The sequence below is a fragment of the Misgurnus anguillicaudatus genome, chromosome 11 (assembly GCF_027580225.2).
Source record: "Misgurnus anguillicaudatus chromosome 11, ASM2758022v2, whole genome shotgun sequence".
Classification (NCBI taxonomy): domain Eukaryota; kingdom Metazoa; phylum Chordata; class Actinopteri; order Cypriniformes; family Cobitidae; genus Misgurnus; species Misgurnus anguillicaudatus.
Window position 1 is genome coordinate 21,881,536 of NC_073347.2, and position 23,393 is coordinate 21,904,928.

Sequence of the window (23,393 nt, forward strand, 5' to 3'; positions counted from 1 at the left end):
TGTTTGATGCCATATCTGAGAATGGTGTGGCCACTCACATCCCCAGTCTTGGCCCATACTATACACAGATGCTCCTCATCTTCTTGGACCGCCTTCAGTTTGATTTGATCCCTCAAAATGAGAAAGGTCTCGTCGGGCCTCACCTACCACAATATGTCATTGTATGGGACAATGTGAATTTCTACCGTGGCCTGCTAATCAGGGACTGGTTCACTACTCATCCAAGGATGGTCATGGTGTTCCTACCACCTTACTCTCCTTTCCTCAATCCTATTGAGTTTTTCTCCTCTGGGAGGTGGAGATATATGAGCATAGGGCTCAAAATCAAAGGTCCCTGCTCCATGATGAACGCTGCATGTTAGGATATTACAGGAGATCAGTGTAGGGGATGGTTGCGACATGCAAGCTGTTTTGTTCCCTCGTTGCATTGCAAGGGTGAATATACACTGTGATGTGTATGAGAATCTGTGGCCAGACAGACAGCAACGTGTGAATGGTCATGAGGGTGAGGACGGTGGCCAGGAGAGGGAGGATGAGGACAGCGACCAGTGAAGAACTGTTAGTTGTGAAACTCCAGCTTTATTTACAGCACTGTAGGCCGCATATCATTTTCATTGTTTTTTTTTGTGTTTATATTAGAGTATATTATGCTCTATATATTTTCTTTTTGGTCTGGTGTATGGAAGTTACTTTGTGTGTGAATAAAAGTGGTTACAATTTCCTTGGCAGTGTGAGTGCAATGTGTGGTGTCAAACCTTGGAGGCTACTCTTACCCTAAAATCCTATTTTTTTTTTTCAGTTTTATACACAATTGTATTCTGTTAGCTAGACAAAAAACAGTACAGTAACCATTGTCAATGAAGGACTGGGCTAAGACTGAAATGTGGACATAAGGTATATTTCAATGGTCCTCTGCCATAGTGACAAAACATCTAAACATTTTGACTTGCAGTGCTTACACAATGCCAAAGAGATAAAGCATTTTGGGGGCATTGACTGTTTAAATGAGAAGGAAATTTAGTTTTGACACATGAGTGAACGGTTTTGGGAGAGGTATGAGCTTTTGCAGGTGAACCATGGTGTTGTGCCGAACCATCCAAGTTATTTTGACAAAAGCGCCAAGAGTGTTGAGAACGTCCAGTCTGTTTCAAGAAATGAGCCAAAGCAAGGATAAGGATATTTGCCATTTTTGTGGCACTGACGCTTTATATGAAAAAGGAATTTATTTTTGAAGCATGAATGAACAGTTTTGGGAAATATATGAGCTTTTGCAAGTGAGCTATAGTGTTGAGCTGAACTGTAAGACTGTTTTGCCAAATGATCTTAGAGTTTTGAGAATGTAATTTCTGTTTCAAGAAATGAGCCAAACCAATGGAGAAAAACTGTAATATATGTCAGTGCAAGATGTTTTCAGTTTGGACAGCTCTTATATTTATTTTAGTCTATGACTAGTCTAATCCCTGTCTGGGAAACCGCCCCTATATGTCTGACAACAGAACAGATAATATGTGAAAATAGCATTCAGTTGTGTTAAAATACAATTAAACAAACAATGACTGTCAGATCAGACAGAGAGTAGAAAAACAGATTATCCAACAGATTAAATAGCTAATCAAAAAAGAACACTATATTAATAATAAAAAATAGTCGTTAGAATAGTCAACTAATCGGAAAAATAATCGCTAGATTAGTCGACAGAAGAAATAGTTGTTAGTTGCAGCTAAGTGTGTTCACACCACAGAAAAATGTGTTATAAACCAAAGACAAAATTGAATGATTTAAAAAGATAACAAAATCTTGCGATAAACAGGATTCTCTGCTGTCGGCACTGAAACCACGCCCACTCGCGGGAAAGCTGCCATCTCTCTAAACTTTCAAATACCTCTACAACCTGAATGAATGCTTGCGATTGTTTTAGGGGTGGGGCCTTGCTCTGTAGCTCCTGTGAGTCATCGACTCACCCTTTTAATCCCACCACAATTCATTACTTTATAATTCACAGACTTTGTAACGTGTTTTAGCAATACATTTTCTACATTATAATGTGCTCAGAAACAATTGTCGGAAATTACTGAATCCAGTCTTTAATGGTTAATGATCGATTAACTAACATCGGTCTTAAAGAAATCCCCATGAGCATCTCTTAAGCTGCATTTAGACTAGCAGTAGCAGAGCGACGCAATCTCATTGATTTCAATTGAAGCTTGCCGACTTCCAGCGACATGAGCGACAGTGACCGTTGGCGACTGGATGGGGTTTGAGAAAAGTTTAACTTTATGCAAATTATGAGCGACTTTCGGGAGCGACTACCAATGAGAGCGAAGCTGTAGGTTCCCCTAACGACCTCATTGAAAGAGACTAGCGACACATAGCGACAAAATCGCTTATAATGTGAATGTACCTGTATGCAAAAAGATTACTGGTACTATTGGGTAATAGAGTTTCACAAGGCAGTGTTTAGGTTTTACTGTATCTTCACATAATTGTACACTACTTTATAATGCTGAGCACAGTTTGCTTTTCTGCCCCCACTTCCATTATTGTATTGTTCATTTGCAGCATATAATATGCATCAATCATAGCATACTGCAGTGCATCATGTCACTTCCTAACATGCTACTGTACCATTTTTCTGTTTGGTCAGATATGACGGTCATTTCAGCTAACGTCTACAGGTAGGATTTGTTCAAAAGCAAAAACTAAAAGTATCATTTTCCCCATACAGATACAGATTCAAATGAGATTCAACATTAGTGTAGACCAAAAGTAGACCAAAAAAAAAATCTAGGTGTGCATCTAAATAAAGTCTTTTGAGCTCAGGAGTGCTCCCTGGGTATCTGATGCCATGGTTACCAGCCCCTAAGAACAACCCGCTTCCCAAAGCTTTCCTCCCCGAGTTTGGTTGTCACCCAAGCTATCCCATGAGTCCTAGCTCTAACCCTATGGAGCAGAAAGAGGACATTACAGAGAAAGAGAGAGTCTGCGAGCAGGCAGGAGGAGCCTCCAGGCCTCGCTAATGACATTTTCTCCTGCTAGTGCTGAGAAACAGGAAAGAAGATATGGGAGGGACGTCACGGCTGTTCCACTGCTGGATGCGTTGACACTTAAATGTGCCTGAAAGACAAATGAAATCTAAAGTTCAAGAGATGCATTAGATGGTCACTTGTATGCGTAAGTGGAACTAAATGGCTGCTAAGACCTTGTGATCTAATTCAGACGTATTGTATTGTTGCGGGTCTTTTTAATGAGACATTTGTGAACTTTTACTTCTTGCATGATAATAATAATCACGACGAATACCCTTTCAATGTTATTTAGTAAATTTAAGGTAGTACTGCACAATATTGAAAACTTGACGTTCTCCCGTGCAACCTGGCACATCAGGCAACAAGCATTTGCCAGCTTTTTCATATTTGATTTGCAATATGATAATGCTTTAGGATTGCAAAATATGATGAATGAATTAATTACTTAATTTTGTAACCAACATACATGTTTTACATTCTTTCTGATAGCTGATCATCTTCCTAATGTCAGAGCATAAACAGGCATTTACAGTCATGTGCCATTCTCTCTGAAAACTTTGACTATATATAACTGCAATAAAACATTCAACATTTGCAAATGCACCTCTGTAATATTTCGATAATTACGATACATTGCATGCTGCTATTTAAAGGATAGCGGACAGATCACTAAACACTGTCTATGTGTTTGAGGGTGTTTAATGTTTTTTATAGACCCTTTCTTCCTCAATGTGTACTGGGGCAGTAGAGCACAAGTAATGTGTGTAGGCTGGAATGGACACTATTCAATAGCAGAGCAGCTCAGATCCACTGTAATTCTCTGACAGAATCCACTCTCAGATGGAGCCGTCCCATGAGGCCGAGCGAAAATAAGCAAAGAAAAAAGAAAAAAAAACACCATATGCCTATGCACACGGATGGCAGCCATGTCATTAAGACAAAACACATCTATAAATAGACAAACTGAGATCTGAAACTCTCTTTGTATTCCAAAGCATAATGGTCATCATAAAATCTTTATAACCTTTATATCTAAAAGACCCGAAGGCCAACAATTGGTACTGTACCTCACACACCAATGATGCTACATTCAAATCAGACCATGCAATATCTCCTTTCGCTGTTTTTAACAAATGCATGGGTGCACACACACACACATCTTCTCTCTAGGCGATTAAAGAAGTCATTGGTGCAAAATGAACATAGAGCCACAGCTTTTTGTCCAGCTCAGGAGTAAAACTGATGATGCCTAAGGAAAGTGACACTCTGCTGAGGAAAGAATGGTGACTAGAGAAGATTTCTCCATGGGAGTGCTGTGTAACTGAAGCTCCAGGTGTTGGGGCTACACTTCACTGCCTGACTGACAGATTAAGTGAAGAGTTAGCTAATTAAAACTATACATCCGACAGAAGATGATGACAGTTATGAGAGGACGTACTGGAAGCTGACGGCTCTTCACAGTCACAATGCTTATAATATCTATATTCACTTTATCTTTGTACACTGAATCTTCAGAGCCAAAATGTCAAATGAGCATCTACAGGTACAGTAAAGACCATGTATGTATTGTATCACTTCTACGTGATATACAACACTAAAAGATATTTTTTTTGTTTTACCATATACCCTACAATGGCAGTAGGGCTGTGTATCGGCAAGAATATCGCTATACGATATCACATACGGCAAGAATATATATTTAACCTCCTTAGACCTGGTGTGTCCACATACGTGAACATCCCATTTTTTGTTGTTTGCACCATATTGCTTAATTCTGTGTAACTGGAACCTGTTGTACACAAACGTGGACGATTACACTGCTTCATGTTCAAAGAAAAATATTTGGTTATTATATTTATTGGTTCTTCCTAACCCCAAAAATAGCTGGAATAAATCTGAAAATAAAGACAAACCAAAGCTCGGGTCTTAGGAGGTTAAACATACCTTTAAATATACAAAAACTGCAAAAATATAATTGTAATTGTATACTTTATTCATACTTCTTTTATACTTCCATTTTTAAATTTTATACAAATTTTACATTTTGTAAATTTTATACAAAAACTTTAATATTTTGGCCAGGAAAATATATATTTTTTTGCCATATTCTTAGAACGGATGTGTTATAAACAACACATTAGTGTTGATTCTGGGTCAACACACTAAATGCGTTGTCCTGGAATCCACACATCTCTATGTTATTATTGAAACAACACATTTTGTGTTACTTTTAACACAAAATCAACACAAAATGACACATAATGTGTTAAAAGCTTATCACACAAAGATGTGTAAATCCTTTCTAAGAGTGTAGAAATTTATTTGTTGTCCCTAAAATACATTTTGAAATATATATTAATATATGAAGGTTAGAACTAAATATATTTTCAAATTAAAAAATATATTAGGCTTTACTTTCTACCAAATGTATTTCACATATATTTAAAAAAAATTATTTATTTTTTTGCCGTATGGGACGTATCACAATACAGGGGTTGCGCTGTAATATGTTGCAATACGTTGTGATAAAGCGTGTTGATATATTGGGATATTTCCTATTGTGGGAATATAATTTAAATAATATATAATTTAAGGAAAGCTGGCATTGATAACACATCACCATATGCAAACCTTAGCAAAAAAAATAAATACAAATGTGGCACACCCCTATGCTAGTACTTCCATTGACTGTTTAATTCAAAGACAAGACGAATGCTATCTAGTGGTCGGGATGTAAACTCCAAAAGAAACAACTGCCATGAAATCTATATTGCATTTTTAAGAATCGATACAGTTTTGCGCACCAAAATATCATGATAATCACATGTATCAGTATTTTCCTGCACCCCTAAATGGCACTTCAATTCATTTGAAAACATTACTTAGCGAACAAGCTTAAATAGATAAGTGGAGGTGTTGGGCATAGTTAGTGTCCCAGCATGCCTACACATGCTACACATTTGCTCATCCATGGTACAAATTCTCACAGAACGGTTGGCAGTAATGATCATGACATGATGTCGATCTGGAAACCTCCAACTTCATCAGCGTGCGTGGCTCCCTGAATATAAGATAGATGTGCTAAACAATGACTCACAATGTTGTTTTCCCATTTCCGAATATTTTTGTAAGGCATACGACACCTGTCACGCCTCCAGCTGAGTTAGTCTTTTCTAACCTTTGCCATGAGCAGAGCCAGTTTGACAGGAGAGTTTTTGCTTGATTTTACATAACCTAACACGGGTCCTAACACACACTGAAGCAACAAGCACTAAAAACTTCCATGTAAATTTGAGTTTTTGTCTAAATTAACTGTGACATTGATTACTTTTTATTTATCGCTTAGTTAGGTGCTGTGTAGCCCCACCCATCTCCAAAACGTAAACTCCATGTACACATATGAATTATCTTTAAATCAGCTAAAAGCATATCAGCATTTGTGGCTGAAACCTGTCATATCACACCTGGTTAAGACATGGTATTAGTGGTAAAAAGAGCCCATGGACCCTGTGGTACAGTCCTGCTGCCCTGTGTGTATGTGTACAGTATAAACAGCTCCCAACATACTCCCAAGCAATGCGATGACAGATGCTGGCAGTAATTCCCCTTACTTCGCTGTGTGTTTCTGTGTTAAAAGGTCTTGATTCCCTAGCAAAGCCATTATCCACCAAAACATTTGTAATCAAAACAGCCTGCGGTTCACCCCGGGTCGCTGATATCACAGGGCACGGATGGGTGTATTAGTGCAGTGCGTGGTTAGGGGTCCCTGTCGGCTTGACTGCATATTTTTGTTGATGAGGAAATGTGTGTGTGTCCTAACACAACTAACCAACTGGAGGAACAGATGGACTCCCCACTCTTCTTGTTGTGAAGAAACAGCGTTCACACACACCTCAGAACAGCGTGCAACTCTAAACGGGATATGCTGACATGTTTATGTGGGCCTGTTCATACATTTAATTAAAATAGCCAAACATTTGTTTCAGAGCGCCTTGCATTGTACTTGGTATTGTGATTGGTATCTATTTAGGTAATCTGCATCCTTGCTATATATTACAAAGAGGCTTTACATCATTTCTAATCCTGTGTGTGCTCTTTGTCCTTACACAAATTGCTATTTGTGGCCCTGTCTGTGAAATCCAGGCTAATGTCTCATAATGTAACTGTGAGATTTGGAGCATCAAAGTTTGATTTTAGTCATTGGTTTTAATTTAACTTCAATTTTTTGACATGACTTTGCTCAGACAATATTAATGTTAAATATTCTCAGAATGCAGGATGATTTTATGTAAAAAAAAAAAATAACAGTAAATCACAAAAAAAATAGCTGGGTTTTTAAAGGCAGGGACACATTTCTTACTCAGTTTTTTGTATTTTTCCAGCTTGGTTTGTGCAGCAGTTTTAAATGAATATTATAGGGTGGCCATTCGTGCCAGTTCCGCCGGACACGTCCCGAACATGTTTCGGGTTCGTTCTCCGGAAGTCGCGTTGCTCGACTGCATACGTCATCAAGGTTTAATATTTCGGGTTTAATTTCAGAAAAGCAACCGTTACATTTCAAGGTAAGAATGAAACTACAATAATTGTATGTCTTAAAAGAAATAAATCTTAATTTTCTAAAGCATTTTAACTGAAATGTGAGAACCTCTATGACGTATGCGGTCGAGCAACGCGACTTCCGGAGAACGAACCCGAAAACATGTTCGGGACGTGTCTGGCGGAACTGCCACAAATGGCCACCCTAGAATATTATGAACCTAAAAATTAAGCAACAATAAATCATAAGGTAATGAATCTAGCAGATATTAAAGGGACACTCCACTTTTTTTGATAATATGCTTATTTTCCAGCTTCCCTAGAGTTAAATATTTAATTTTTACTGTTTTGGAATCCATTCAGCTGATCTCCGGGTCTGGCGCTTGCACTTTTAGCATAGCTTAGCATAATCCATTGAATCTGATTAGACCATTAGCATCACGCTCAAAAATGACCAAAGAGCTTCAATATTTTTCCTATTTAAAACTTGACTCTTCTGTAGTTACATCGTGTACAAAGACCGACAAAATATTAAAAGTTGCAATTGTTTAGGCGGATATGGCTAGGAACTATACTATCATTCCGGCATAATAATCAAGGGCTTTGCCTTAAATGGCTGCAGGAGGTGCAATGATATTACGCAGCAGCCGAAAATAGTCCCCTTAGTAACTTTTAATAGCAGAGGCTATTTTCATGCATTGCGTAATATCATTGCACCTCCTGCAGCCATGTTACGGCAGCAAAGTCCTTGAATATTACGCCAGAATGACAGCATAGTTCATAGCCATTTATTTTGTAGAAAATCACAACTTTAAACTTTCCGTCTGTCTTAGTACACGATGTAAGAGTCAAGTTTAAAATAGGAAAAATTTCAAAACTCTTTGGTAATTTTTAAGTGCAATGCTAATGGCCTAATCAGATTCAATGGATTATGCTAAGCTAAAAGTGGTAGCACCAGACCCGGAGATCGGCTGAATGGATTCCAAAACAGTAAAAATCAAATATTTTACTCCAGGGGAGCTGTAAAATGAGCATATTTTCAAAAAAAGTGGAGTGTCCCTTTAATGCATGTCAATTCAAACATTAAATCTACAGGTATGCTACAAGACCAGTAAAGTGCATGCCTTTAGTGCATAAAACAAATACCCAAACCAGGACACAGTTTATGTAACATTCCCTTCGTTTACAGTATATCCAATCTATTTAGGTGATATCCTGTATCACCAAAGAATCAACTATTTCTCATTACTCTTCCTTTATTGACAGCTAGAGTGTTCACCAACCTGGTGATCACTATGCCGATGCAATTCACACTTAAGCTATATCATTTCCCTTATGCAGCTCAGTCTGAGGAAGTTATATAAAAAGCAGCAATTCAATCCCACAACCACTTTAGCATATACCCGTGCTTTGTAATGTAGCCGGCCAGTGACTGAACAAGTGAGAGAGTAATTGAGTGGGAGATGGAGCATTAGGAGCATGACTTTAGCACATGCCAACCCGTGAGCTCACGCTCATCCTTCTGAGATCTGCTGGTGGGTAAAAGCAAATGGATTTGGAAGGCTTGTTCTCCAGTGGGTGCTAATGTATGGACTAGGGTGCTATTAAAATCCACTACTGTATGTTATGCCTGTGCATTTGATTATTTATCTATTCATATATTCCTTTTTTTGAAAAGGATTTTTGTCAGTTCTCAGAAGCAAAGGCTGGAGGAGGTGTAGGACTTGAGAGAACATTACATCTTTGTTTGATCTCTTGCAGAACAGACCTGCTTCAAATACATACTATACCAAATCCCATTCTCAATCATCAACAACCTTTCTAAGCCAAAAGTCAGTTGGCATTTGACTAGTATATTTAACCAGGACAACTCATATACAGTATGTTGGCTTTCTGGTGTATGGTGCATGACTTTGTTATGCCTGGTTGGGACAGAAAGGACTTAGACGGGTTGATGACATCACATGTGATCAAATCCTTAAAAGCAGATGTGCTTTAGCCAACTTTCCCCCTAATCCTAAGCTTTTCAGATCATCTGACCCATCCAGAGACTAGAAAGAGAGAGAAATGGAGTGGGAGAGAGATATTCTGAACCATATATGAACCATATAACAGTTCTCCTGCTCTTCTTGACTGAAAGAACAAGAGAAGTATGGGTATGCACTGCGAGTTATGTGTTTGGCAGAAAATAGTCATGTGACTCTGAAATACTTCTATCCGATCTGATTCATGACAAAAATCCATTCAAGACAACATCAGCACAGAGCAACTCCACTTAAACGAACACAACTTGACGATCAATAAGCAACTTAGTACATAAACAGACCTTAAGACAGATGCATACAGGAAAAGTTCCAGCCTTTATGATGTGTATCAGTTTTTTACATCTGACCGCAAGGGGAGTTTTTAACTTTTAAGTCTTTTACCTGATGTCATTCTGCTGAGGGGGTTTCTTGTTCCCGACCAAGTTTACAGTTTTTGCTTGTATGGGCTTCTCCTCTCTGTAAAACAGGGTACTTACACAGGTTAGACAATCACAGCAAATTTCTCTGAACAAATGTCTACAATCTATCTACGTGCTGATTCGCTTCAAAAATCATTTAACAGTCATACATGCATCAATATAACAAAACATCATTTTTTTAGTATCAATTTAAACATGTTCTTCCTAAGCTAGCACATACAGTGTTGTTTCTCCAAGTTCTGAATGCCTAAATCATTTAGTTTACTTTGTGAGTCTGACCTCTAGCTTTGACAGCAGGACAGAGGTTCGGTTTAAGAGCGAGGAAATGTTCACCAATGAACAACAACATTGGACAACAACAAACCTAGAGAGGTTGTTTGTCTATACACTTATCCATAAATCCACCTGTCTTTCTTACTGAGATATCGATTTTGTGGTGACCCGTGTTTTCTCACTAAAAATATCTTCAGTGATCATTCTCGTAAACGTATCTTTCAACTTTTTTGCTTGCAATTGCAAACGTGTACACACAAAGACTGAAATAGAAATCAAATGCAAAGTGCATGATCATTTTATATGGGTACTAAAGGAAAAGTAGTGGTTAAGTTATTGATTGTAGATGCTCAGTGAACCAATTTAAGTGCATACAGTAAATCTGATTTGAAATATTAAGGTGCACTAGTGTAATATGAACAATGATGGCCTGTAAATGGCAAGTGGACAGGAAGCCAAGAAACAATCCTCACATTTAAAATACAAAAATAGCATTGAGTAGAGCATTGAGCTAGCAACACAAAGGTCAGGGGTTTGATTCCAAAGATCACGAATAGTGATAAAATAAATGTATAAACTGAATGTACTGTTAGTCACTTTGGATTCCCTGTAAAGTGAGATATTAAATGTTTTTTTGAGTTTGTGAAACTACAAAAACATAATATTAACCACCTAGATAAATTTGATGAAAAAAAAATAATAAGTTATCAAAATTTTGACAGGCAGGATTATCTCTTCTCAAATGCTGGTGGTGTGTCCGCTGTCAACACTGAAACCACGCCCACTCGCTGTGTTATATGATTTTTGGTTTCTGAGTTATTCGGTTTCATGGGTGGAACTTAATAGTATATACATTATTAATATATACATATACATAATATATTATTTTATCTAATAAATGTGCTGCCAAGACTAAAGAGCGTTAACTTCGTAATATTGCGCATACGTTTATGAATATTCACGTAAGCTCCGCCTAGTGAAACAGAATATCTCAGAAACCAAAAATCTTGTGACACTGTCTCTCTCAACTTTCAAATATGACTACAACCTGAATGGATGCTCGTGGTTGTGTTAAGGGCGGGGCCATGTGCAGGCGCATAAGCGCATCATCGAGCTAGCTTTCAGACCCACTTAAAATTCTGAACTCAGAAATGGTGAAAAACTTTTTTCTAACTCTGTAATTCAGTACTACATAGTTTACAGTCTTTTTAGAGTGTTACATTTTTTTACTTTTATAACAATTTTCAAGATTGACTTTACAGCGACTTTAAAGTGTCTGCTAAATGTAAATATTATTTTGAGACACAAAGTGGCAATTTTAACCACAATTGGCCATTAAAACTAAAACTAACCCGTTGTGTTTAACAGTTTGAGGAAAGAAAATCAGTAAACTGCAAGAGTTTTCAATGGGGGTCCGTGGTGATACTGATGGGGTCGTCCAAATACTGTATTTAGGGATGCACCGATATGGAAATTTTGGCCGATACCAATAACCGATAACTCTTTAAATTTGGGGGGCGATAACCGATATCTATAACTATATTATATTAACTCATTTAAATTGAGTGGCATAAAGTTCCTACATTAACATATATTAATTAAAATGTTATCTCATGACTTTGCATGCTAAGAGGGATTATATTAATACCATTGAAATATAAGCTTCATAAAGTAGTAAACCTATTTGTTTGGCAATATTCACATACCTATAATATTCAATTTTACAATACAATTTAACAGTTTGGACTGGTTTCTGCTGATTTTCTTTATCCATCAAGGGGTCCTAATTGAAAAGGTTTAAAGACCTTCGGTGTACAGGTAACAGTGTAGTCGAAACTGTAACAGTGTGAAACAATCAAAGTGGATTTAGGGCAGAGAAACAAATGCGCGCTAGAAACATAATGTCCATGACTGGTGCTCTTACACAAGCTCGTGTCAGTGACGTTAACACGAGGCGTTCATTGAACGGGTTAAGAATCCTGACGGTAACGATGACGAGGCGTGGAAATGTTGTCGTGACCGGACGAGAATCCCGAAACCGGTTGTTAAATTCAGCGGTATAACAATCAATGTCCTCTTTGAATAGCACGATCAGTCGATTAAATACACTTAGAACGTGACAGCACGTGGCGTGATTAAACGTCATTCATAGCCTGCTTCTGAGTAAATCTAAACTAGTAAGGTGGGAAACAAGCTCATGGCGATTTGAGGATGTACAGTAGTGATGGGTCGTTCATGAACGTACAGTATTGTATAATAAGGTCAGGCAATTGTGTGTAAGCTAAAGTCTTTCTAGTGCTGGTCAGCTTTAGTTGACACGCCCCTCTCCCCTTACCAGCGTTACCTGTGACCATTCACTTGACCATCTATCCATGCACCCAGCACTGTGTTAGATCCCAAAAGACTTCTGGCTAACTGTGAACTAAGCATTTTAGGCCAGTAAATACAGTTATACAAATACAGCGGTGCTCATCCGTGAAAGCACCACGATCAGAGGCTGATAGAGATATAAATGCAATACACATACATACCCCCCCACACACACACACACACACACACATCACACATACAGGAGCACAGGTGTATGCTTTATTAGTAGGCTGTGTCAAATAAATGCACCCACAGGAATAATCCCAACCTATTTTCCTAAGGTCTTCCAATAAAGCATCATGCCTTACTTTAACATGGCCTCATCCTTCTCCTCTTCTTCCTTCTGCCGAATCATCACAGCCATGATAATTTTCCTCTCCTCCTCGGTGAGGTGACTGAGGTCCGGGAGCTCGGGTAGAGAGCTTTGCGCGGTGGGTGGGCGAGGGCCGCCGCGGGGCCCCACCGAGGCGGACATATTTTACCCCTGCTTGGCGACTCGTATGATCGGTACAAAATCCCAGCTATGTAAACCGCTTTTCAGGACATAGTCCGATGGCTTATCTGCGGTTCTCGCAAGCGTGGCGAACCTTTCATCGTTGCGGGCACCCACGGTTGTGCTTCTCTTCCTATACGGCTTTTTCTCCTCTCTGTCTCCCCCCCACCCCCCGCCCGCCTGCCTGCCTCTCCCCTCCAGTTCCAGTTAAGGGTAGTCCATATCTGATCCAGAGGATATGTCAGTCGACGAGGGTCCTGCCTCTGGTCTCCGGCTAGAGATGAACCTGACTCGGCGCTCGGACTCTTCGTGGGATGATGGGAGCAAAGGCGGAGTCCGTGCGGCGCTCTGTTTTCCGAGTCCGCGGTGCTGATGCTGCCGCTGTCAGGGAGACGGAATAGTCAATGGGACCGCAGCCCCTCAAGCGCGCGCACGCCTTCTCTAGACGGAGACGCGCACTCTCATTTGAGAATGGGGGCTTGCTGTACGAGCACACAGCATCCCATGTTCCCTCCAATCACAGCGAGCTGGTGACGCGCCTCATCTATCAGCAGCCAACGCTTTCAGATTCACCAAGCCCGACTCGTGCATGAGCACAGAATATTTAAAGTAGGCTAAAGAATTCAGGACGCAAACAGAGGTTTAAATGTGAGGAGAATACTGGGGGAAGGATAATACATAATTTAATTTAACCATTATTTTCACGACTAGTAAGTAAGAAAATAATTAATGTATATGAAAGAATGAGAAAATATCAAATAAATATTTCAATTAAATTAAATAAATATTTTATACAAATAAATAAATAAAAGTATTAAATAAATATGATATTACACAACCACATATGGTTATGTAATATAATATTTATTTTTTATTCTTTCATTATAGCCCTAGTCGTAGCTTTTAACATTGTCATCGTTTTTGAAACATTGTCATTGTTTTTGGCGCCGTTGTAGTGCCCTAATAGAAGGATCTCGAGTTGAAAGACGACTTTTATTTTGGCTTGTTTTTTTGCAGGCTAAATGACGTACGATTTCTTGACCTCGTGACTACTACACGTGACACTGACACTTCATCCACGAAATTGTCCCGTGTGCACCTTGTGTCGTGTTATTCTGTCGTTAATTTGGTGAGAAAAATATATTGCGTCACTATTTATGAAATCTTAGCATGGAAATGTTGCATATTCTTAGTTCCTGACTCATAAGACTGACCTCAGGATTGTTTTTCCTTAATGTATATAATATAGCCGTTAAGCACTGCATTATAAATTTTTGTCTGTTTGGTAAATCTTTAAAGTTAGTTTAATGTTTGCAGTTTCTTACATAAAACCAAACAATGTGATGCATGCTAAGCATTCGTAAAATAACACATTCCTTGCATAACACAAGATGATGACTGTGTTGACCTAAAGATGAAGTCTCACTTTGGAAAAAATATACTGACTATAAATCAATGTATTTCACTAACTTTGGAAGCTTTGAAAAGCTAACAGTTTAAAATCGTTGGATTTGTAAAAACGTTTAATTTTGTCTCAACACTGAATTAACAGGTAAGGTCAGATATGTTGCCTGTGATAGTAGTGCATGGAGGTGCTGGTCATATACCTAAAGACAATGCTGAAATCTCCTGTGCTGGAGTGAGAGAAGCAGTCAGAGCTGGGTATGCCATCCTTCAGGCGGGTGGTAGTGCCATGGATGCTGTGGTAGAAGCCGTGACCCTGATGGAGAACAACCCAATATATAATGCAGGTATACTTTTATTATATTTCATACTTAATTACTTATATATTCAATTACACATGTCTTAGTACATTTTTTCATTTATTACACAGATGGTCAGACCTCTTATAGCCAAAAACAGAAAAAAATTATTGTGCTTATATATTTTAGGTCGAGGGTCAGTCCTAAATGTGAATGGAGAGGTGGAGATGGATGCCATTGTGATGGATGGAAAAACACTAGCCAGTGGTTCTGTGTCAGCAGTCAGGAGGGTGGCTAACCCAGTGCAACTGGCTAGGCTTGTCATGGAGAAGGTATCATGCAGGAGGAATCATGATTTGATGATTTCCTGAACACAGAAATGTTATCAACAGTTATTAAGATTAAAAGTTGGGATAAATACTTGAACTGAGGATGTATGTCTTCTCTCTGGAGACCAGCCACTTGTGCTTGACAGCTGAAGGGGCCTCTAAGTTTGCCAGAGCAATGGGTGTTCCGGAAGTGCCTGAAGAGTCGCTCATCACAGACTATGCCAGAATGCGCTGGAAGAAGAACCTGCAGCCAGGCGCCAACCCTGTGGAATGCCAAATGTAAAGCTTTTATGTATTAAAATATTATAAAGTGCTGCTTTGACAGAAATGGTTGCGGCCAATTCAGGTAGTTAATACTATACAAAGGTTTTCTATGGCCGCATAGATTAAAGTCACTAGTGGTCACAACTATTTTGCAACATTTCATTAGTATTCAGCAGAGAAAATATGAATATGTAGTTTAGGCAACACATATGCTAATTAGGTTTAATATATTTATTATAAAATAAAATATGATATGATATAAAAACAACTTTTTATTTAAAGGAGCGTGACTCAAACAATCACTTTTAACTTGATAATTTGTTATATAAGAGGTCATCATTCTTAAATGAACATCCTGCAAGTTTCAAAACTGAAAACTTCAGTGCTACTGAAATATAACAGTTTTTGGCTCCAAGCCAGGAAAATGGTCTATTCAGGAATGTGCCGAAATATGTCGCCAGAGTAGAATTGAAGCACTTCCCCAAACTCAAATACAATGACCACTTTTGTAGCCCCGCCCTCAGCTTCGCGTGACATGTGGGCAAGGGGCAAAGCAAACGATGCAGTGTCTCAATAATCAGTAAACATGTCTTTAAAGATTGCCAAATGTAACCAAAATGACTTTTAAATACATTTTAGAGACTTTTTTTTTTGACTCGGTGATCTGTTATGAGTACCCATGAGGAGGGAGTGTTCGGTTGTGGAAGAACCGTCTATGGGAAGAACAGTATGGCTGTATAATGAAGGACTTACTAGCTGCAATTTAGATTCTGATGCCCGCTTACTGTGTTGTATACGAAATTTAGGCAAGTTGCGTTTGAAAGGTCCAACACTCAACAAAGCTTTTTATCATACAACTGTGGTATGTAACGTTACGTGTGTATGTAAGAGCAACCTCACAAGCACAACAGAAATATAAGTAAGTGATAAGGACTTACCAGCCGCAGTTTAGATTCCGATGCGAGCTTACTGTGTTGTATACGGTAATTTAGTCACGTCGAGTTTAAAGTTTTGTTTCTACTTTACTCAAACATATTTGTGCGGCCCGCCCCTTTAAACTAAGCTTTTCTCCAGACTACATTAGAACCATGTTACAAAACAGCCTATTACTTGTTGCTTTTGATGTTTTTGATTGTAAAAACCACAGGAACATCATAAGTAGACCTCAGACAACAGTATAAAACAATAAAATCGACAGATTCATTGCTCCTTTAAAAAGTACAAAACATTTGTAAGATCATGAAATAAACACATGAAAAATCCAGTTAAATATACAAAGGCAGTGATTTAGTACGGTGTTAAGATTGTATAGAAAATATATGTGATTTAAATTATAAACTTTTTTTAACCTTGGCTAAAACGATAAAAACAAATACCTTATTTTATATGAATAATAAAGAGAAATAAGTAGATAAGACCAAAACTTGCCATTTAGATATATCCAAAGGGCATATTTCATGTTTGTCCATCTGACAGCGAGAAGCAGAGCAGCGACACTGAGCCAGCGGCTGCCCACAGATTTAAAGTTTATGCATCTATATTTTCGCTTGAATAGCTCTTAAAACTACACTCTGACAACGAAAGAGTAATATTTTGAATATTGTGCCAATTTTCAGCTCTGTTGCTGTTCATGCGAAATACATTCTGGGAAACTTAGCGGTCATAAATCCACACAAGTCACCTACCGATACACAAGCACATACAGGAAAGCATGAGAAACAGCCATACATTGAGCTAGAGGGCAAAGAACTGTGATTTTTTTCCAGCTGCTGGTATGTGCTGGTATGTGCCTCGATCACTCCAGCAACTTTAGACTTTTAATATGCATCAAACTGTGTAGTATGCATGTTTATAATGTATAATTGACTGTGTGCTGTACATATATCTACCTGTTTGATTTATAAATATACAAAGGACAAGATTTTTAAAAGACTCATAAGGATTCTCATGAGGCATAAATTATGGCTCAGTATTTTTTTCTGTGATTTTATGTGTGTTGTTATTGTGGTTTGTTATGTGTTGATAACTTTTTTTTTATTCAGAAATTGTACAAAAAGGTTGTTGTTTGCCCCACACATTTTTTATTAGATTTTTCAAATGTAGTAAATTTGAGTTGTTTTTGAATTCTTGTTCATTTGTTTGTTTCAGGGGCAAGATGGGAACAGTAGGCGCAGTGGCTGTGGATATAGAGGGAAATACTGCCTGTGCCACATCCACTGGTGGCTTGATAAATCAAATGGAGGGTCGTGTAGGTGACACACCATGTATTGGTAAATTCATATTATTTAAACTTGCTTGTTTTTAGTGTTTGAGGGTCTTTAATTTGACTAATACACTTAAGACACAGTTAATGTGTGAGGGTCTGAACTTTGACCTTTGGACATGAAAGAATGTTTGTAATAATCAGCTGCTCATGGGAGCTTGTTGCCTGCTGAGTTAATATTCAAACCACAGATCTAATCCCTAGTTCAGCACACAACTGCATCACTCTTCACATACACATTCTCTCAGGACAGATTTTAACCGGAGAGAACCACATACAAAGTAGTTAATGATAAAAAATAGAGCTGGGAGAACAGGAAAATTAAGTTGTATTTAGCACCGACTAGATCACTTTTATATTTTTGTTTTTATTTTTCAGTTTTTCTCGCTTTGTATATTTTTATTAATGTATTATCATATTATCTAATCTTGACAATTGAAGAAAAAAAAAACAGTCTTCCAAGTGTTTTTTTTTCAAAGTGAAGAGGCTGTTACGTCTCCTGCTATGTGTTTATGTGTACAGTAAAGGAAAGATGTCACTCAGGGTCTTTTTCTGTACGTCTGTTTCTCAGGGTGTGGTGGTTATGCAGATAACATGATTGGGGCCGTCTCTCCCACAGGCCATGGGGAGGCCATCATGAAGGTTACCCTGTCTCGACTCATTCTTTTCCACATGGAGCAAGGCATGTTACAGATCAACACAACTACTTTCGTGACCACTGTTCTCTTACTTTTTCCTATCTTGACACATTAGAATAGCTTATTGGTGCCATCTTGTGTCTCAGAAGGGGGCCGCTATATCAACTGTAGTACATATGGGGTTAGTGGACTTATATATGTATTAATTTTAATATATTGTTTGCATGAGACCTTTGATAAGAATCAGTTGAAGCAAAAGAAGATTATAGAGGACATGTTCAATTTTAGCTAAATATACTGTATTATCTAACTACTGTAGTAAATATAAAAGTTACTCAGATTGCAGATTAATAATATTACTAATAAAATAGCTATGCTTCATTTAAGGATCCTGATGAGTTTTTAATGTTTTTGCAATAATGGCAGTGACTGACTTTTACGGCAGCAAAAAGTTAAACTGGCACTATGGTGAAATAAAATGTCTCAATCAATGCATGCAAAATGTAATCAGTTATATTGTATTTACTGACATGACAGCAACAGGTAAATCCTATAGACTTGACTGTGTTTATGATTAGCTGTGAGACAATGATTGCCTGGCAGCACTTTAGTCTGTGAATAAATAGCTTGAATTACAGCAGCTACACATTAACTGGAGATTGAGGACCTCATTAAAATGTTTGACCTCGAATCTAGTTTAGGTGAACATTTGCTCACCTTATTGGTCTGAATAAAAACATGTTGAGTCAGACTGACACAATGTTATATGAAACCTAGAGCTCATTAAGTGAAGATTAACCTGTCTCTGCCTCCTCAAAGAACCTTTCTGTGAATAAAATGTTAAAAACATTCATCATTTTAGTGGTAACCTAAGAAGAATATAATGGTCCTCTTTTCACCCCAGCCGTCATGTTAGCCAGTTTGTGATAACTATTGTTTTTTTTTATTATTTGTAATGTGCATGTTTTTGTCTTAGGTGTGTGATGACACAGTGACAGGTGTTTTGCTAAAGCAGCGTAGGTTAGCTCAGCTATGTGTATATTGATAGGGGAAAGGTGTTGATAAGATTTATTGGGCCTCGCCTGAGATCACGTCAATACAATCCACAGTGCTTTAATCATTTGCATGATCGACTTCCTTATGGTGCACTTCCTGGAAATATGAAGATGTGTAGTGTTTCACAGAAAAACAAAGTGTCATATTCCTGTCGTTTCTTATGTACACTCTAAAAAGTGGGTCAAAAAGGGACAAGCCCCTTGAGTTATAATTTAACCTATGCTGGGTTGTTTTAACCCATTGTTGGGTCAAATGTAAACATTTTCAGTGTTAAAGGGACACTCTTCACTTTTTTTGAAAATATGCTCATTTTCCAGCTCCCTTAGAGTTAAACATTTGATTATTACAGTTTTGGAATCCATTCATTGATCTCCGGGTCTGGCGCTAGCACTTTTAGCATAGCTTAGCATAATCCATTGAATCGGATTAGACCATTAGCATCACGCTAAAAAATAACCAAAGAGTTTTGATATTTTTTCTATTTAAAAGAAATTAAAACTTGACTCTTCTGTAGTTGCATTGTGTACGAAGACCGACGGAAAATTAAAAGTTGCGTTTTTCTAGGCAGATATTGCTAGGAACTATAGACGGTTTCAGCAGTAACAACATAAACAAGCGGCTGTCGTGGCCCGCAGTAACTTCCGGTAAACTCTGCTAATAATAAATAACAACAAAGTTCTTTAAACGTAGTTTATTTATATAACAAGCAAAACAACAACACATAGATTACATAGGAAACCAAAACATTTGTTATTTTTGACGAGGCATTTGTTCAAGAGATCAGTTTAGCAACTAGTTAGACCATTAAAAAAATGAAACCGGAAGTAAGGTTCGGATCCAGACTTGTATCACGTGCGTCCGATGAAACCGTCTATACTCTCATTCTGTGGTAATAATCAAGGACTTTGCTGCTGTAACATGGCTGCAGCAGGCGTAGTGATATTACGCACTGCCCGAAAATAGTCCCCTGCTATTGAAAGCAACCAAAGGGAGTATTTTCGGGCAGTGCGTAAAATCACTACGCCTGCTGCAGCCATGTTACAACAGCAAAGTCCTTGATTATTACGCCATATATGCCTAGAAAATCACAACTTTTAATTTTCCATCGGTCTTAGTACACGATGTAATTACAAAAGAGTCAAGTTTTAAATAGGAAAATATCAAAACTCTTTGGTTATTTTTTAGCGCATTGCTAATGGTCTAATCAGATTCAATGAATTGTGCTAAGCTATGCTAAAAGTGCTAGCGCCAGACCCGGAGATCAGCTGAATGGATTCCAAAACTATAAGAATCAAATGTTTTACTCTAGGGTGGCTGGAAAGGTAGCATATTTTCAAAAATGGAGTGTCCCTTTAATTGAATCCAACGGTTGTGCATGTCCCTTTTTGAACCAATGCTGGGTTGAAAGTTACCCAGCATTTTTTAGAGAGTACTCATTATTATGTCATTTTTACTTGTACTGCTTTTGGTTAAGTGTGTTTTTTCTTATTCTCTAGGTAAAAGCCCCCAGGAAGCAAGTGACCTTGCCCTCTCGTATATGAAGGAGCGGGTAAATGGTCTGGGTGGGGTGGTGGTGGTAGATCCAAAAGGGACTTGGGCGGCTCGCTTCAACAGTTTTCAAATGGCATGGGCAGCTGCCCAGCAAGACCAACTCCACTATGGTCTGTACCATGGGGAAGACTTAATTGAGCCTGTATGTACAGAAGAACAGAAGAATACATAATGATTACATGCATGTATCATGATACGGTCAAATTTTTTCTCTACAATCATAATCAAATAGTGAAATATGCATACAAGCATACCTCAGGTGGTCTGGCTTATTATAGTGATAGCACTGGCTGTTATCCACTAGATGGCAGTAGATATTCTTTAGATCGAATCAAACGGGTCATTTATTGTAAGGTGTAATGCAGTGTACTATGTAAACACATAATTGTACAATATTTTTTAGTAAATTAAATTATAAAATGAGATTGTAGCATGACTACTGAAACGGTAAAGATAAAAATGTTTAGCATTACTTAAATGTAAAATAAAGTCTTACTGTCAGAGTTGCTGGACAGGCATAACTGGTTTTAACATGAATTTAAAGAACAGAAATCACGATTCATCACAGAAGTGGTACAACATATCATTTCCTTTTTTATGCTAAAAGGGGTACGGTGTTTGTTTTCTTGCTACCATATTAAATGTTATTTAATAAATTAATGATTGTTTGACACTTGATGCAACTTTTTCGTGATTGTCTATATTCTGCATGTTTTTAAAAAATGTATGTGATCACACAATTTAAACTGATAATGAGGTTTAATTCACCAGATCAAAACCTCTAGAAACATCTTCTGGAAGGTTAACACCTTTGTTTGGTGTGTGCCAATCTTGAGCTATTTTACATTGACAGCCCATATACTGATAACATGTTGTTTTGTTGTGGTGTACATTATGGTAAGGTGAACAATCGGAAAAGCCTTGACCCTCATGAGTTTTAAGTACACAAGTTCCTGCTTATTATGTCAACACACACGCCAGCTTGCAGGTTCCAACTGCATTGTCTATATAATGATCTAAATCCCAATAACCAGTTTTTCTGCCCTTGGCGGTCAGTTTGTGTTCAAAATATTCAACGTTATGAGAGCATTCAAAACGGCATCAACTTTTGTCCTTCCAAAGACACGGTCATGACCTTTTTGTCCTTTGTGTCATTTACTTTTCTCTCAAACTCATTGCAGGGTTTTTTATATAGCCTACCGTATAAATGTAATTTTTATAGACTTAATAAATAACTTTTATTATCAATTAATAATTTTTGATTATATTTACTTATAATATTATACATATTTTTAAAAATGAAAACTAGAAATATTTAAAGAAAATACACATCCAAGCAGGTGTGTACAGAATCAGGGATGCACATAATTCTGAATTATCCTATCAATTCATACCGTCAACACTTTTATACGTTACTAAAACTTACATTTTAAGCATGTCCAGAAAATGCAGCAATTTTACACAGGAAAATTAAAAAGCACAGCGGTCAAAGGGTCATTCAGTACATGTATACGCTCGTGCTATCATCGATGAGAGCGCTTCGCCTGTTCATTGGTCAGCACGAAACAGCGCTGGCAGAAAGTGGGCGGGGCGAATCTCAGCAATCCGCATAGAAAAAGTCAAAGGGTGACAGATTGTCCGGAGCGGGTGACAAGTTTACTCGGACGAAGAAGTCAAGCTGTCTCTCCATTCTTAAAATTGCCATCTTAAAAACCTTTAGTGTACACTCCAAAACCGCGTGTGCACTCCACAAGAGCAACGCTACGAAACCAAAAAGCTCGTTTTTTAATCTCAGGTGTGTAGACAGCTGTGTCGGTCGCATTCTATGTTCTCTACTAATTACGTAAGTAACGTTACGCGCTTGTAGTAGATCTCAAAACAACTCCTACAAACACGTTTTAATCTATTGCTTAAAGACGTTTAAATCAACTTCACTATACAACCTTTTCACTTGAAGACAAGATTAAAGGACAACGAAGGCGGCAGGGATCGGTTGAGATGAAGATGACAACCTTTATGGACATTAATAACGCAAGTGCTGATGGGAAAATCACGGACATCTGGGAAGACGAAGTTAGCTTGCAGTCATCGGACGGATCTTTCGTAGAAACACACGCATTTGTTTTTAACTTTGGTGAGTGTCAGTCCGTATGCTTTATATGTGTTTGTCTTGTGAATTTATCTTTACATATTAACAAAATAAAAAATGCACATTAAACATCCAATTCAAGTGTGCACAGCTTTGTTCAGGAAATGACCCCGTTTTGAACGAACCGCTTTAACTGTAATCGTTTAATCAATTACATTACATTACTCTCGATTGTAAATTAAAATAAAGTTACACTATACTTAAAATACTGATGATTATTTAAGCGAGTGAATCTATAGACGTCTAGTGTGCTAGTTGTGATACTAAAATATGTGAGG

The 23,393-nt window shown here is 37.9% G+C and overlaps 2 protein-coding genes and 1 long non-coding RNA gene across 28 annotated transcripts in view; 1 reads left to right on the forward strand and 2 right to left on the reverse strand.

Annotated features, from left to right (window-relative positions):
• rims1a (regulating synaptic membrane exocytosis 1a) overlaps positions 1–13,722 on the reverse strand; it is a 90,579-nt gene extending 76,857 nt beyond the window's left edge. For 6 of the 26 annotated variants that reach the window (XM_055171308.2, XM_055171306.2, XM_055171305.2 and 3 more), the window contains exons 1-2: positions 12,978–13,720; positions 9,989–10,063 (exon numbers count right to left, since the gene is read on the reverse strand). In XM_055171308.2, the coding sequence (XP_055027283.2) occupies positions 9,989–10,063; positions 12,978–13,144 (242 nt within the window). In that variant the 5' untranslated portion in view covers positions 13,145–13,720. Of the gene's footprint in view, positions 1–9,988; positions 10,064–12,977 lie in introns of all 26 variants that reach the window. The other 20 variants (XM_055171300.2, XM_055171299.2, XM_055171301.2 and 17 more) reach the window with 8 other exon arrangements.
• A 991-nt stretch (positions 13,723–14,713) lies between these two features.
• On the reverse strand, positions 14,714–16,534 carry LOC141368807 (uncharacterized). The gene is made up of 3 exons (XR_012372158.1): positions 16,397–16,534; positions 15,287–15,457; positions 14,714–14,882 (listed from the first exon to the last, which is right to left on the reverse strand). It is a non-coding gene; the product is annotated as an uncharacterized lncRNA (long non-coding RNA).
• asrgl1 (asparaginase and isoaspartyl peptidase 1) lies at positions 14,727–21,644 on the forward strand. The gene is made up of 6 exons (XM_055171328.2): positions 14,727–14,913; positions 15,055–15,197; positions 15,319–15,473; positions 17,607–17,728; positions 18,293–18,403; positions 20,912–21,644. The coding sequence occupies exons 1-6, from the start codon at positions 14,727–14,729 to the stop codon at positions 21,136–21,138; spliced, it is 945 nt and encodes a 314-aa protein (XP_055027303.2). The 3' UTR covers positions 21,139–21,644.
• The last annotated feature ends 1,749 nt before the right edge of the window (positions 21,645–23,393 follow it).